Genomic DNA, 14,211 nt, shown 5'->3' on the forward strand with positions numbered 1-14,211 from the left:
ATCTAATCATATTAATATCCCTTTTCTACCAAGTCCAGTGGCTTCCTACTGCCTCCATAATAAAATATAAACTTCTCTATTTAGCTTTTAAAACCCTTCACCCCTTGCCCCAGATCTATCTTTCTAGCCTCTTTATTCATGATACTTCTCCTGTACTCAGCTATCCAACAAAACCAACCTTCTTTTTACTCCTTATACATGACTCTCCCATCACCAGGCCATTGCTCTGGGGGTCCCTGTGCCCAGAATGCATTCCTCCCTCACCTCTGCTTCATCGAGTCCCTTTATCCCTTCAACATGCATCTCAAGCACCAATTTCTAAAATATCAAGCCTTTCCTGATCTCTGCAACTGCTAGGGCCCTCCTTCTCAAACTATCTTGTATTTGACTATTTTGTACTTGTTTATTCTTTATATATTTACTCTGAATATACTTAGATAGGCCCCTGTTGTCTCTCCTATTAGGATATAAGCTTCTTGAGGATAGGAATTGGTTCATTTATTCTATTTGTAGATGCAGCCCTTAGCACAGGGCCTGGTAGAATCAGTGCTTAATAAATGCTTGCTGACTGACTCTCTTGTCAAGATAACTGATAAGCCCTCAACAACAGTGTGTAGGGATAATTACTCCAAGGCAGACTGGTGCAGGGACAGAGACTAAGTCACGAAAATACAGACCATGATGAAGAGGGCCTAGTCAAGTTCATTTGTCTCTCTGTAGACAGCTTGGAGGAGTGCCTAGAGATCAGCATTACCAGACAGCAGAACCACCATTAGTTTTAATTGAGGAAATAGTGAGTAAGCCACTGAGGAGGTGGTAATAGCCAGAATTCCAAAGGGATGAAAAGGTAGGTTGGAAAATCTTAAATGAGACTCCTGGAACCTCATTTAAAAGCCTCACCCTAGGAAGTGTCCTCAAGGCAGCAAGCAATCCTTCCCCATCCTCTGAACAGGCATCCCTTTCTGTGATTTCTGTCACTTGGGTAACTCCCACTCTTCTTTTATGGAAATGAAAATGGTGGAAGAGAAGTCTTGGCTTAAGGAAACGTGAGGAGCCCCTCCACACTTTTCCCCTAACTTTAATGTGATGATATCAAATACACTATGATCAGCTCCTGTGCACCACTGGAAACACCAAGAAGCAGCCCCCACAAAAACCACACCCGTAGACAGAAAGGAATTTTAAGAAAATGCAAGTGAAGAAGAAAAAAAGAAATAAGGGAATGAGTCAAAAATGGTTTTTAAAACAGGCTAAAAACAAGCTAAAATTCAAATTCAAAGGTCACAGAGAACGAATGAAACAAGATAAAATTAGAGATATGTAGATAGCTACTTCTCCTTTCCCATCCTGCCCTTTCTCCCCACCAAAAAAAATAGAAAAAGCAGTGACATCCCACAAGCTTAACAAGGAGGAACTTCTGACAAAAAGCAAAATAAGAAGTATGCTCTAGAGGTCCCAGGCAATGGACAGGCAGGTCAGAGAGGGGAAGTGAGAAGCAGTCAAACAGATTACCTGATGTTCAAAACCAAAGTGAATTTGGACCAAGCTCAAATGAAGCAATTCTATTTAATCTCAGTCTTTGTTTTTAAATTCTAATTGAGGCAGAACACGGTGAGGCACTTACAGGCACTCCTAAAAACCCTTTGATAGCAATAGAAATTGGACCTGTGAGTTCAGGTGAGGACACCTTCTCTGGGTAACTTATCTTAAAAATCTGCCTAGAGAAGTAGGAAGTAATTTGTCCAGGGTTACACAGCCAGTGTGTGTCAGAGGCAGGACTTGAACCCAGGTCTTCCTGGCTTCAGGCTAGGATCCTGATCATGACATCACACTGCCTCTTAAACAAAAACCCTTGAGGACTGAGGACATACATAATTGTTAAGTGACAGGTGATTTTTAAATATATATATATATATATATACACACACATGGTGTTAAAGTTACTTTCCATTCAAAATTGTTATTTCCTCTCTGTTTGGTCAGTGGTTAAGTGGGTAATGAATATAGGAGTAGGAATGATGGTTGGCATTTTTTGAAGTGGGGAAGCAATTGGGGTTAAGTGACTTGCCCAAGGTCACATAGCTAGTCTGAAGTCAGATTTGAACTGGGATCCTCCTGACTTTAGGGCTGTTTGCTCTATCCACTGTGCCACTTAGCTGCCCCCCCCACCTTTTTATGGCTGGCATTTTTAAAGCAATTTGGAGTTATGAAAACAAAGTCACTAAAATATAGCCCTTACTTTTGAACTATATAGACTATACTCAATAAAAGGATATAATCCGTACTCTTTGACACAGAGATTCCATTACTGGATTTATACCCCAGGGAGACCATTGATAAGAAGAAAATCCCCAATATATCAAAATATCTATAGTAGCACTTTTTGTGATAGCAAAGAATTAGAAACAAAGTAGATGTCTATTGATTGGAGAATAGTTCCACAAGCAATGGTATGTGACTATAATGGAACATTACTTTTCCTTAAAAAATGCTGGATATGATGAATACAAAGAAGCATGGAAAGATGTGCATGAACTGATACAGAGTGAAGTAAGCAGAGACAAGAAAACACCATACATAATAACTACAATGTAAATGAAAAAAAAACACAAAAAAATCAAAAGTTAACGTTGCAAAATTATAAAGAATAAGACTGCCTTGAAAGAAAAGAGAGAAAGAAAAGAGACGAAAAGACATCCCCACCCCCGCCCTTTAGCAGAGGCGGAAAATATACAAATTTTTTTACATTTCACATATTTTTAGACTTTTTCAATATATTGATCAGTATTTTTATGTTAAAATACTATTTATTATTTATATGGCTCTCTGGGAATGAGAGGGGGAAGATACTGGTAGAAATTATGATGATGTAAGAAAAGATATCAATAAAAACATTACTTTTTAAAATTTTTAAATTGATGCTTGGAGCACCACGTGGGTAGAGGAGAGATCTGCAGGAGGTCTCAGGCCATGGGTGCCTCCACTTTGCATGCTGGGTTTTAGATAGTCCCAATTTCAAGACTAAAAATAATAGCTACATTTACATAGCTGTTTACAAAGTGCTTTCCTGTCAACAGTTTTGAGAGCTGAGGAGTATGAGCAACTATGATCATCTCCATTTGACAAGCAAGAAACTAGGGCTTGACAAGGCTAGATGACTTAAGTAAGACCACATAGTGACCTAGCAGGGGCAGGGGTGGTTGGATTCCTTGGTCAGGGCTCTCTTCACAACACCATGCTGTCTCTAGGAGAAAGAGTACTTTTAGTAAAGTGTTATGAAAAGAAATGTCCTTTGTTAGGTCTGATTTGGGGTTTGGTCGTTATAGCTATGAAAAAGACTCTAATAGACTCCAGAGTCAGTCAGTCAACAAGCATTTATTAAGCACCTGGTATGTGTTAGGCATTATGCTAAGCACTGGGGATACCAAAAAAAAGGCAAAAGACAGTCCCTGCTCCTAAGGAGATCAGACTCTAAAGGGGGAGACAACATAATAACAACTATGTATGTATAAACAAGATATATACATGATAAATTGGAGGGAAGGCACCAGCAGTAATGGGGATCAGGAAAGGCTTCCTATAGAAGGTGGGGTTTTAGCTGGGATTTGAAGGAAACCAGATGACTCTGGAGATGGAGATGAGGAAGGAGGGAGTTCCAGGCATGGGAGACTGCCAGTGAAAATGCATGGAGGTAGGAGATGAAGCGTCTTGTGTGAGGAATGGTAAGGATGGAAGTGTCAGTGGATTTCAGAACATGTGGAGGTGTGTAAGGCTGAAGAAGACTAGAAAGGTAGGAGGGGGCCAGGTTATGAAAGGTTTTGGACATCAAACAGAGAATTTTATATTTATCCTGGAGATGACAGGGAGCCAAGGTGAGGGGTTGGGCATAGTAATGACATTCTCAGATCTGTACTTTATGAAGATAATTTGACAGCTGAGTGGAGAATGGACTGGAGCAGGGAGAGATTTGAAGCAGGGGGACCAACATCAGGCTATTGCAGTAGTAGTTCAGGCAGGAGATGATGGGGTTTGGAGAGAAGGGGATGGCCGAAGGTGGCAGAGTGGATAGTGTCAGGCCTGCAGTCAGAAAGATCTGAGTTCATATGCAGCCTCAGACACTTACTAGCTGTGTCACCCTGGGCAAGTCACTTAACCCTGTTTGCCTCAGTTTCCTCATCTGTAGATTGAGCTGGAGAAGGAAGTGGCAATATCTTTGGCAGGAAAACCCCAAATGGGATCCCAAAAAGTCATACATGACTGAAACAACTAAACAACAACATGAATGACTGTAGAAAAGACAGGAATTGACAGATGATTAGATATGGGGGTTGAGAAAGAGTAAGGAGTTGAAGATGACCAAGTTTGAGAACCTGAGTGACTGGGGGGATGGTGGTACCTTGGATAGTAATAGGGAAGTTTGGAAGTTGGAAACTTTTGAAAGGAAAGATAATAATTTCTGGTTTGGACATTATGAGTTGAAGATGTCTATAAGACATCCAGTTAGAGATATCTAACAGGCAGTAAGTCTGGAGGTCAAGAGAGAGGTTAAGACCGAATCAATAGATCGGAGAATTGGCTAAGAGATTATAAGTGAATCCATGGGAGCTGATGAGATCACCAAGTGACATAATATAAAGGCAGAAGAGAAGGAGGCTTAGGACAGAGCCCTGAAAACACCCAAGGTTAGCAAGCCTGGCACGGATGAAGATGCAACAAAGGAGACTGAGAAGGAGTGGTCAGAGAGGTGGGAGAAGAATCCAAATAGAGCGATGTCACAAAAACCTAGAGAGAAGAGACAATCAACAGTGTTAAAGGCCGAGAAGAATGAGGATTGAGCAAAAGCTGCTAAATTGGTTTGGTAACCAAGAGATCATCAGTAGCTTTGAAGAGAGTTGTTTCTATGGAGAGGACCTGGTCTATGACTGTTCTAGGAGCTATGATCTCTCCAGGCTCCACCTGATTCTGTAATCCTCCACGTGCCATCTTGAGCAGTACTATGCAATCAGACCTGGTATTTCTATGGGAAAGGGGAAAAGTCGAGTAGTTTGTGGTTTGTTTGTTGTTTGGTTGGTTGGTTGGGTTTTTTTGCACTTTCAGAGAGGAAAGCTTTTTCTTCCCATTTCTAGCCCTCCCTTTGGTTGTTATTTCAGATGAGACTCCTGTTAGGAGCCCTGATTCAGTGTTGATCATAGACGAGTTCAACCTGTGGATCTGCATCAATAACTTCTGTACCCCCAGCTCCCTGTGATCCGATCACTCCAGGTCACTGGACCTGCCCTGACAACAGGTAAGAAAGCTGACTTGTTCATGACTCTGACCACAAAACACTCCATAAAGTCTATGTGTTTCTTGCCAGCATGTATGGAATGTGAGGAAGAAGCCAATTCCGTCTCATTCGCTTCATTCTTCTTTTGGCCATGCTCTTGGTCTCAAGCCTAGTAGAGTCCATCTTGCTGCTCCCACTCCAGGTCCCTGTGGCAGAAGCTGGGCTGCCAGAACCATCTTTTTATAACATTTCACTCCCCCCACCCTCCTCATGAGGGCAGAGCCTTCCTGTGGGACATTTGTTCCACCTGACATGACCCCAGTTCACAGTGTAGATGTTGGGGGAGGATGATAGAGGAAGAGCTGTGGGCAAAGCCATCCTTACCAGAATCTGGAGCTTACTTCAGGCAAATCCCAGTCTCTACTCCCTCCAATCCTATTAAATGGTGACTTATGGTTCAAATGAAAACCAAAGGAAACCTTGAATGGAAAAAGCAGATTGGAGATGTCAGGAAAGGTCAAAACACAACCTGAAGGCTGTATGTGGAAGAGAGAGGATGGGAAGAGTCTCAGATCTTTTTTGCAATCTTTTGCAGCCAGACTCACCTAGTTTTCTTTTTTTACCACTCCCCATCATTCTATTTGGCCTAGTCCACAACAGAAGGTAAGAGGGACCCAAAGGGTAGTGCTAGAAATCATCCCAATATGAAACACCCTAGGTATAGCTGGAGGGGTGGGGTGGGGAGAGCGGAGAGGGTGGTGGAATGAAGACAAGAGAATCCCTCGCATTCTCCCAGAGGAACCATATGTATGTGCATGCTGCATGCATCCCTAGATGGGGTAGAGATCCTTGAGCATGGTTGTAAGAAATCACTGGACTTGGGTCCCTAGTCTTGGTTCTGCCACTAAATTTCTATGTGATCTGGCACAAAACATTTCATCTCTCTGGCCTAAATGATATTTAGCAGTTTGAATTAGTTTCTCTTTGTGGCCCCTTCTAGATCTTACATTCTGTGATCCTAGGCAAGAAACATATAATTGAATTCCTCCTGTGTACAAAGAACTGTGGGAAATTAGAGGGAAATAAAACTTGGGGTCCTGGGAGCTGTGTTTTTTGCAATCCGGTTATAGGGACAGAACTTGTATACACAAATGCATAAAAACAGCTAATGAAAAAGTTGGATAGTGACACAATAAAGGTAAATTAACATCCTGCAAACTGAGTGAGTTTTGATGAGTCGGCAGTGGTGAGAAGTAATTAAGTTTTTGTATACTGTGCATATGCGGAGTTGGACTTTTCAGCTTCATCTTTGGAACCTCCCTCAGTCTTTAAGATAAATTATAGCATCACAGAGTTAGAAGAGACCTCAAAGTCATGCATTAGGATCCCCATACTGAAGCCTCCTCAACAAGTACAAGAGCTTTTGTTTAAAGAACTGCAAAGACTCCCATTACACTGATTCCCATTACAGCCCCTTATACTGTGGGCAGCTCAAAGTATTAGGAAAGTCTGTTTTCTAGGGCCAAACAAAACAAAAATCTTTCTTCCACGTGACAGCCTTCCAGATACTTGAAGAGAACTATGACACCCACCTTCCACAAAATACCAAGGCAGTTATGTTGTGCAACGGATAGAATGCTGGACCTGAAGTCAAGTTCAAATTCAGTCTCAGATACTAGCTGTGTGACCCTGGGCAAGTCTTAACTTCTGTTTCTTAGCCTGAGTTTCCCCATATATAAAAAGAGAGATAATAACAGCTCCTGCTTCCCAGAATTATCGTGAGATTAAAATGAGATAATGTTTGTAAAGTGCTTAGCAAACCTCAAGGTATCATGTAGATGTTAATTATCATTATTATTAGTATCATCATTATTACAATATCTTCTCATCTCTAGGTTAAGGATGCCCACTTCCTTCGATAGAATCTCATATAATGGAAGCTTGAGGTCTTTCACAACCCTGGTTGTCATTCTCTGGACATCGTGCAGTTTACCAATGACTGTGCTAATCTCTGATGCCCAGGGCTAAATACAATAGTCCAGATGCTGCCTAAAATACTCCTAAGTCACCTTCATCTTTAAAAAACCCTTACTAGATCCTGCCTTCCCTCGGTCTATCATTCTATGGCTCTTCTCTCCTTATCAGCTACATTCCTTTAAAAAGGCATCTATAATGAATTTCTCCACTTCCCCCCACCACCACCACCAGCACCCCCTCACTGTCTTCAAAATGCTTAGCGATTTGGCTTCCAACTTCATTCAGCTGCTTTTTTCAAAGTTATCACTGATCTTTTAATTGCCAAATCGAATGATCTCTTTTCAATCCTCATCCTTCTTGACTTCTCTATAACATTTGACACTACTGATTAACATTCCTGGGTTTGTAACAATTCTCTCCTTTCTTCCTACCCATCTGACTACTCCTCAGTTTCATTTGCTGGATCTTCATTCGTGCCGTAACACTAATTGTTGATATCCCTGAAGTCTCTGTCCTGTGTCCTCTTCCCTTCTGTCTCTACACTCTCTCATTTGGTCATCTCATCAGCCCCCATGGGTTCACATATAATTTCTATGCAAATGATTCCCAGATCAATATATCCAACCAACCCTGGTCTCTCTCCTAAACTCTTGGCCCACATCACCAACTGCCTATTGGACCCTTCAGATGGAAGGCATCTCAAACTCAACACATCCAAGACAGAACTCATATTCTCTAAAACCCACCATCATTGAAAGTTCCCTGTTGTTGTCAAAGGCACCACCATCTTTCCAGACACCCAGGCTCTCGATCTCAGTGTCATTCCTGACTCCTCACTCTCACTCGCCCCACAAAGCCTATCAGCTGCCAAATCTTACTGTTTCTCCACAATTTGTTTCAGATACAACCCCATCTCTCCACTCACACAGCCACCACCCTAGTTTAAGCCTTAATCACTTCTCACATCAACTATTTCAGTGACCTCATAAGCCAGGCTCCTCTTGCCTCAGATCCCTCCCCACTCCAGTCCATCCTCCACACAGCTGACGAAGTGCTTTTCTAAATTACAGGTCTGACTCTATCACTCTATCCCACCTCCCTCAATAAACTCTAGTGGCTCCTTTTACCTGTCATTTTAAGCTCTTCACAACATGCCTCCTTCCTGTCTTTGCGGTTCTCCCTACATAGCCTCTTGGTCCAGCCACATTGGCCTCCGTGCTGCTCTTCACACAGGATGCTCCATCTCCCATCCTTGTGACATTTTACTTGGGTTATCCTCCATGCCTGGAATGCTCTCTTTCCTTAGTCTGTCTCTTAGAATACCTGGCTATTTTTTTTCAAGACTCAGCTATTTAGGACTGGGAAAGCAAGATAGGGAGCAGTCAATTTTTGCTGCTAGGACAAGAGGAAAAAAATGCCTGTGACAAGTGGAAATGTGACCTCAATTCAGTTGTGGGGAAGGGGCAATGGAAGCTTGAAGCCACTGCCCTGGAGGCTCTGGGAGTCTGTAGCAGGGTTAGGGCTGGACTGGGAAGGAGCACACTTGATGTAAAGATGCTGAGTGGGACAAAGGTGCTGAGAAGGGAAGAAGTATCAGTAGCTTCCTAGTGAAATTAATTATTCTTGGATCAGGTAGGAACAGGAGGGAGGGAGAGAATTTGGAACTTGAAATTTTTTAAATGAATGTTTAAAAAATTTACATGTAATTGGGAAATGTTTAATGAAGTAAATTTTAAAAATATATTTTTCAAAGCAATAAATTAATTATTCCTGCAAACTGGATACTAAGCTCAGTTGTTATGTTGCAGAGGGATTGAAAGCTGTTAGTGCCCCCTCTGAGTTTAGGCCCCCAGGGCAAAGTTTAGCCATCCTGTGCTATGTTGCACACTGCCTAAACAAAGTAGTTGCCTGAAGAATGAAAAATCCAGAGGAAAAAGACTGGCCTGGATGCCAGGATAATATCTTCCTACCCCTTGCTGTGCAGTGATTAGAAATTATTTTTGTTCCTTACACAACATAGCAAGGATTTGTCTTTGGTCAGCTTCCTACTCTCTCTCTGAGCCTTTAATTATGATGGCTCTCTCCAAATGGTTCTCATTAGATGCAATAAGTATAAGTCAGAGCATATGCTTTATAAATGTGCCACCATGGAGCACTTGGCATTGCATTCATCTGTTTGGGGGCCAGGAAAGTGTGGTAACTCTAAAGCCAAGGTAGGAGAGATTACCCTAATGACTAGGCAGAGAGATCAAGAAGGATGAGGACTGAAAAAAAGGCCGTTGAACTTGGTCACTGATGACTGTTGATCTAACAGTTTCAGTAGAGTGATACAGGGGATAGATGGATGGATATATAGATAGATAATTTTTAATAAGATTCCCCTATGTATCCACTAACCAGTAATTGTCTTGTAACTTCAGTAACCAACCAGGTCACTGAGAATATCTTTTCTCTTTCTAGAAAGGAAAGGCAATTGGCATTTCTAATGGTGTTCATGTCTGTACCTGCATGCATGTATGACATTATTTAAAGACAACTTTCCAAAATTATTGCCTCAGTAACACAATGAAGTACATGATTGATTTTAAAAATGCTATTGAAATAATAGGACATTTGGGTTTGTAGCTTATGAGGTCAATTATAATAATGGTAGGACTAGAAGATGTCAGTTAGGAATTTGAACTTTCTGTTCACATTTATTGACAGTGCCCGATATTGACAGACAAACAGGTACCAGAGACTGTTTCGAGGAATTACACGACATTTGGTCAATATTATACTTATTGGTCGCACCATTCCTATTCTTTTGGGAGGATGAAACATCACTTTTATTGCTTGTTTACAATCTGGAGGTAATAGGCACATTGTTCCATTCCCTGTAATTTACATCTTTCTAATTCTCTAACTTTGACAGTTTCTGGGGAAAGAGCATGAAAGAAGGCATGTCTAATAACAGCACAACCAGTATCTCTCAAGCCCGAAAAGCTGTGGAGCAACTCAAAATGGAAGCCTGTATGGACAGGATAAAGGTAAATGAGAACCTGCCTTTCTACCAAACTGAACTAACACTTTTTTCCAGCTTTAAAAAAAAATGAAATCTTTCCCCAATCTGGCTGTTGCCAAAAGTAATCATGTGAGATGAAAAACGTCACCCTGTAAAACACCCACCCAAGCTTGGCAGGCTGTAACATTTACAAACGAGTGTTTGCCTCAGACTTCTTAGTATGCCCAAGTATTAAAATGATGCAAAATACACAGTGTGCGTGAAATCCTAGAGGAGGCACCAAAAATAGCCTTGCATTCATCTCAGCTCTATTTAGCTCAGTTGTCATGCCAATAAGCGAGGGAGAGTTTTTAACAATGAGACCAGTCACAATTTCTCAGCTCAAAATGTGTATTCTAAGTTAGACAACATCTGATATCTTGACAAGGGCATCTTCGAGGGGTAAAGCATCAAAATTTACAACATGTTTATCAAATGTTCCTTTGGGGAAAGAGACGAAGGGGGCAAGAAAACCCTCCATGTGCTCATTTATCTGAGTGGAATTCTTCATGCTGGGAGAACTGAAGCGGGAAGAAGCCAGCTATTAACCAGATGCTATCTAGGGGTGCATGGGAGGCCAGGCAAAGCCCGTCGCATTAAAAATGCATTGTTGTTTTGATGATTGGGATGGCGTCAGTAATCTGTAATAAATATGGCCAGAAAATGGGACCCTAGGTGGTGCAGCAGATAGAGCACTGACCCTGGAGTCAGGAGGAGCTGAGTTCAAATGTGGCCTTAGCCACTTATTAGCTATGTGACCCTGAGCAAATCACTCGATTTGCCTCAAAAAAAAATTTTAAAAATTAAACAAAGGTAAAAATAAAAAGTAAAAATTCATGGTGTCCTAGGTGGGTGCCAGACTCAGAGCTCTTGCTTATCCAAACATTCAGAGCTCAGAAAGGTTAAGTACCCTTCTTTCTCCTCACCTTCACTGTCAGATTTCTTAGGGAAAAAAAAGTTGTTTACACCTGACATTTCCAGTTCCTCACTACCCACTTTCTCTTCAATTCCTTGTTGTCTGACATCTCTCTCTCTCTCTCTCTCTCTCTCTCTCTCTCTCTCTCTCTCTCTCTCTCTCTCTGTCTCTCTCTGTCTCTCTCCTTCCCCCACACATAATAGGTGTCCACTGACCAAGTTCAGCGGTCTTTTTTTCAGGCCTCATCCTCTTTGATCTCCTTGCCCAGTTCTTAATGATAATCTCTCCAATCTTGGCTTCAGAGACAGCACACTCTCCTGGTTTTTCTCCTGTCTCTCTAGCCATTCCTTCTTTGTTTCCTTCACTGGCTTTCTCATCCTCTTCCTGACCCCTTTAGGTGCCCACTTCCCAAGGCTCTGTCCTTTACCGTCTTCCTTTCTCTTGCCCATCTCTGCTATTTTATAATCTCATCTATGTCCATAGTCCTAATTATCACCTCTGTACAAATAACTCATAAATATATATCTCCAGCCCTGTCCTCTCTTCCAAGTTCCACATCTGACTTTTAACTACCTGGAAGAAATATCCAACCTAAAAATCTCTTAAACACTTTAAACCCAGCATGTCTAAAACTGAGATTACTATCTCATTCCAAAAGTGTCTTCCTCCTTCTGACTTTACTGTTCTCTGTCAATGACACCACCATTCACCCTTTCTCCTGTGTCAGAAATATATTGTTTTCTTTGGCTTCTCCTTCTCCCTTACTTGTCACATCCAATGATTTGTGAAACTATCAATTTGACCTCTTCAGAATCTCTCCTATCCTTCCCTTTCTCTCTTTCCTCACAACTTGAACTATTGCAATACCTTCCTAATAGACCTTCTGTCTTTCTTCTCTTCTATGTCCAATCCATCCTCCAGAGCTCTACCTGAGTCATATTCCCAACACATGGGTCTGACCACTCCTCTGTTCAAAAATCCCAAGTATATCTATACTGCTTATTAAGGCCCTCTGAAATTCCAATCTACCAGCCTTGTCTCTAAGTGTTTCTCTTCACTTCTTACATATCTCAACCTAATTGAACTATGCATTATCTCATCATCCCATCTTCCCCTTGTTCACCTCTTGCCTTTGCTTCTGCTGTCTCCGGTGCTTAAAATGAACTCTGCCCCCCCACCCTTACACCTCCTGATCTCCCTGACACAATCTCTGGTGAAGTACTTCCGTTCCTTCAAGGACCAATTAAGGCATACTATCCTCCATGGAGTCTTTCCAGTGAAAATAATGTCTTCCTCCTCAAATGCTTTTTAACACTTTGGGCCTCTCCTATTCTTAATTGTATCATAGTTGTTTGTGTTCTTGTCCTTCCCCCCCCCCATTATTTGTCAGTTCCTTGAGAACTGGGATTATTTCATGACTGTAGACAATAGAAAGCTACTCTAAGTCCCTGAAGAGTGCGCTGAAATGGTATTTGAGATAATCCTGCATTACCGTGCAGAATGGACCCAAATGGGGTGAGAATGAAATTTGAAAAGCAATTAGGATGCTGTTGAGGTCATTCCAATGAGATGATGTAGCAGAAAGGAAGATAGTAGAAGAGAAGAATAGAGTATTAGGATATATATTTATCTAACCTTTAGGGACCAGAGGGGCTGGAGTACTATGCCCACTCTCTGTTCTGTACTTTTCTATACCTAGGCATGTGGGGAGTCTAAGGTGAGCCTATCCCTCAGGGCAGGGGTGAAACCCCATTTTCTTATACCCTTTGGCTTAAATCCCCAACTCTGGTGCGCTGAAGAAAAATTGATATGTCACATCTATGACCTCCCTATAAAAGAGAAAAACAAAGTACTCAGTGTATAATATGAATGAAATATGGAACAAACAATTTATTCCCACCCACAAAAGATTAAAAAATAAAAAAGATTCTTGGAGCAATTTAAAAAGGATTCAGTAACTTAATATACAACTGCTGTTACCATCTACTGGGAAACATACTTCATAAGAACCTAAAGCAGTTTGCAAGTCTGTGAATTGCTCATTTTACATTTCATTTTGGCTTGGCACTATCCAAATAACTCCTGGTACGTCTACTGGTAAAATGGTCAGATTGGGGCACTCCTCTTGTTGGAAGCCATCTTCTCCAAGAGAATTTGAGAATCTGCCTAGAACCTCTTTCCCTTGCCACTGTTTAGCCTCAAGCCAGTGATGGGCTCCAGACCTCTCAAACTCCCAAGTTCACCTCCATGCTTAGGCATGTTCCTCTCAAGATAGGCGCTGTTTATCATAAGATCAGAAAAGAACAAACACAAAAGAAACAACCCATTTTAATGCTCAGGCTTGTCTATGCAGGACTTTATGCATATATTTTAGATTCCATGTGCACACAGTTTCATGGAGATGGAGGACGGGGTTGGGGGAAGCCACTCCTCCACCCATCGGACTCTTACAAAGCAATTTGAAACAGCCTCAGCTCACTTTGAGCTGTTATACAACTACAACACTTCAGTTCGTCTGGGCTCAACTCATACGGTAATTCCTCATTGTCTCATAGAGCAAGCCCCTCAGTGATTAGTTAATATGGCTAGCAGCAAGCCCCTCCAAAGCTTCCATATGTCCACCAGAATCAGGAATGGTGATTCTGAGCATATCCTACTATATGTATTAAATATGTAGGTGTTTTTATACTTTACATTTTAGTTCATAATTGTCATGGTGACTGACTGAATGTGAGAGGTCAGGAAGAAGGGAAGGTTGAAAACAATCATGCTATTTCAAGACCAGGAACCTGGAAGATGGCAGTGCTGTTAATGATGAAAGAAATGTGAAGGCGCTCTGTTTAGTTTGAAGCATAAGGTTTAGGATTAATGATAAGTTCACTAATAGTGAACCTTCCCCCACCCCAACCTGATAACAACACTAAAGAGATCACTTCATGGGACTTATTTCTCTAGGACACAGACTTCTAAGCATGGTCTGTGAAGAGAAGAAACATAAGAACTATTCAC

General features: G+C 41.5%; 1 protein-coding gene across 1 annotated transcript in view; it reads left to right on the plus strand.

Moving 5' to 3' along the window:
- Nucleotides 1-14,211, plus strand: part of GNG4 (G protein subunit gamma 4) — an 86,375-nt gene that overhangs the window by 40,432 nt on the left and 31,732 nt on the right. The window contains exons 2-3 of the mRNA XM_036756576.1: nucleotides 5,151-5,287; nucleotides 10,158-10,272. Of these exons, the coding sequence (XP_036612471.1) occupies nucleotides 10,174-10,272 (99 nt within the window). The 5' untranslated portion in view covers nucleotides 5,151-5,287; nucleotides 10,158-10,173. The remainder of the gene's footprint in view (nucleotides 1-5,150; nucleotides 5,288-10,157; nucleotides 10,273-14,211) is intronic.

Source organism: Trichosurus vulpecula, chromosome 4 (assembly GCF_011100635.1).
Source record: "Trichosurus vulpecula isolate mTriVul1 chromosome 4, mTriVul1.pri, whole genome shotgun sequence".
In the NCBI taxonomy this organism is placed as follows: domain Eukaryota; kingdom Metazoa; phylum Chordata; class Mammalia; order Diprotodontia; family Phalangeridae; genus Trichosurus; species Trichosurus vulpecula.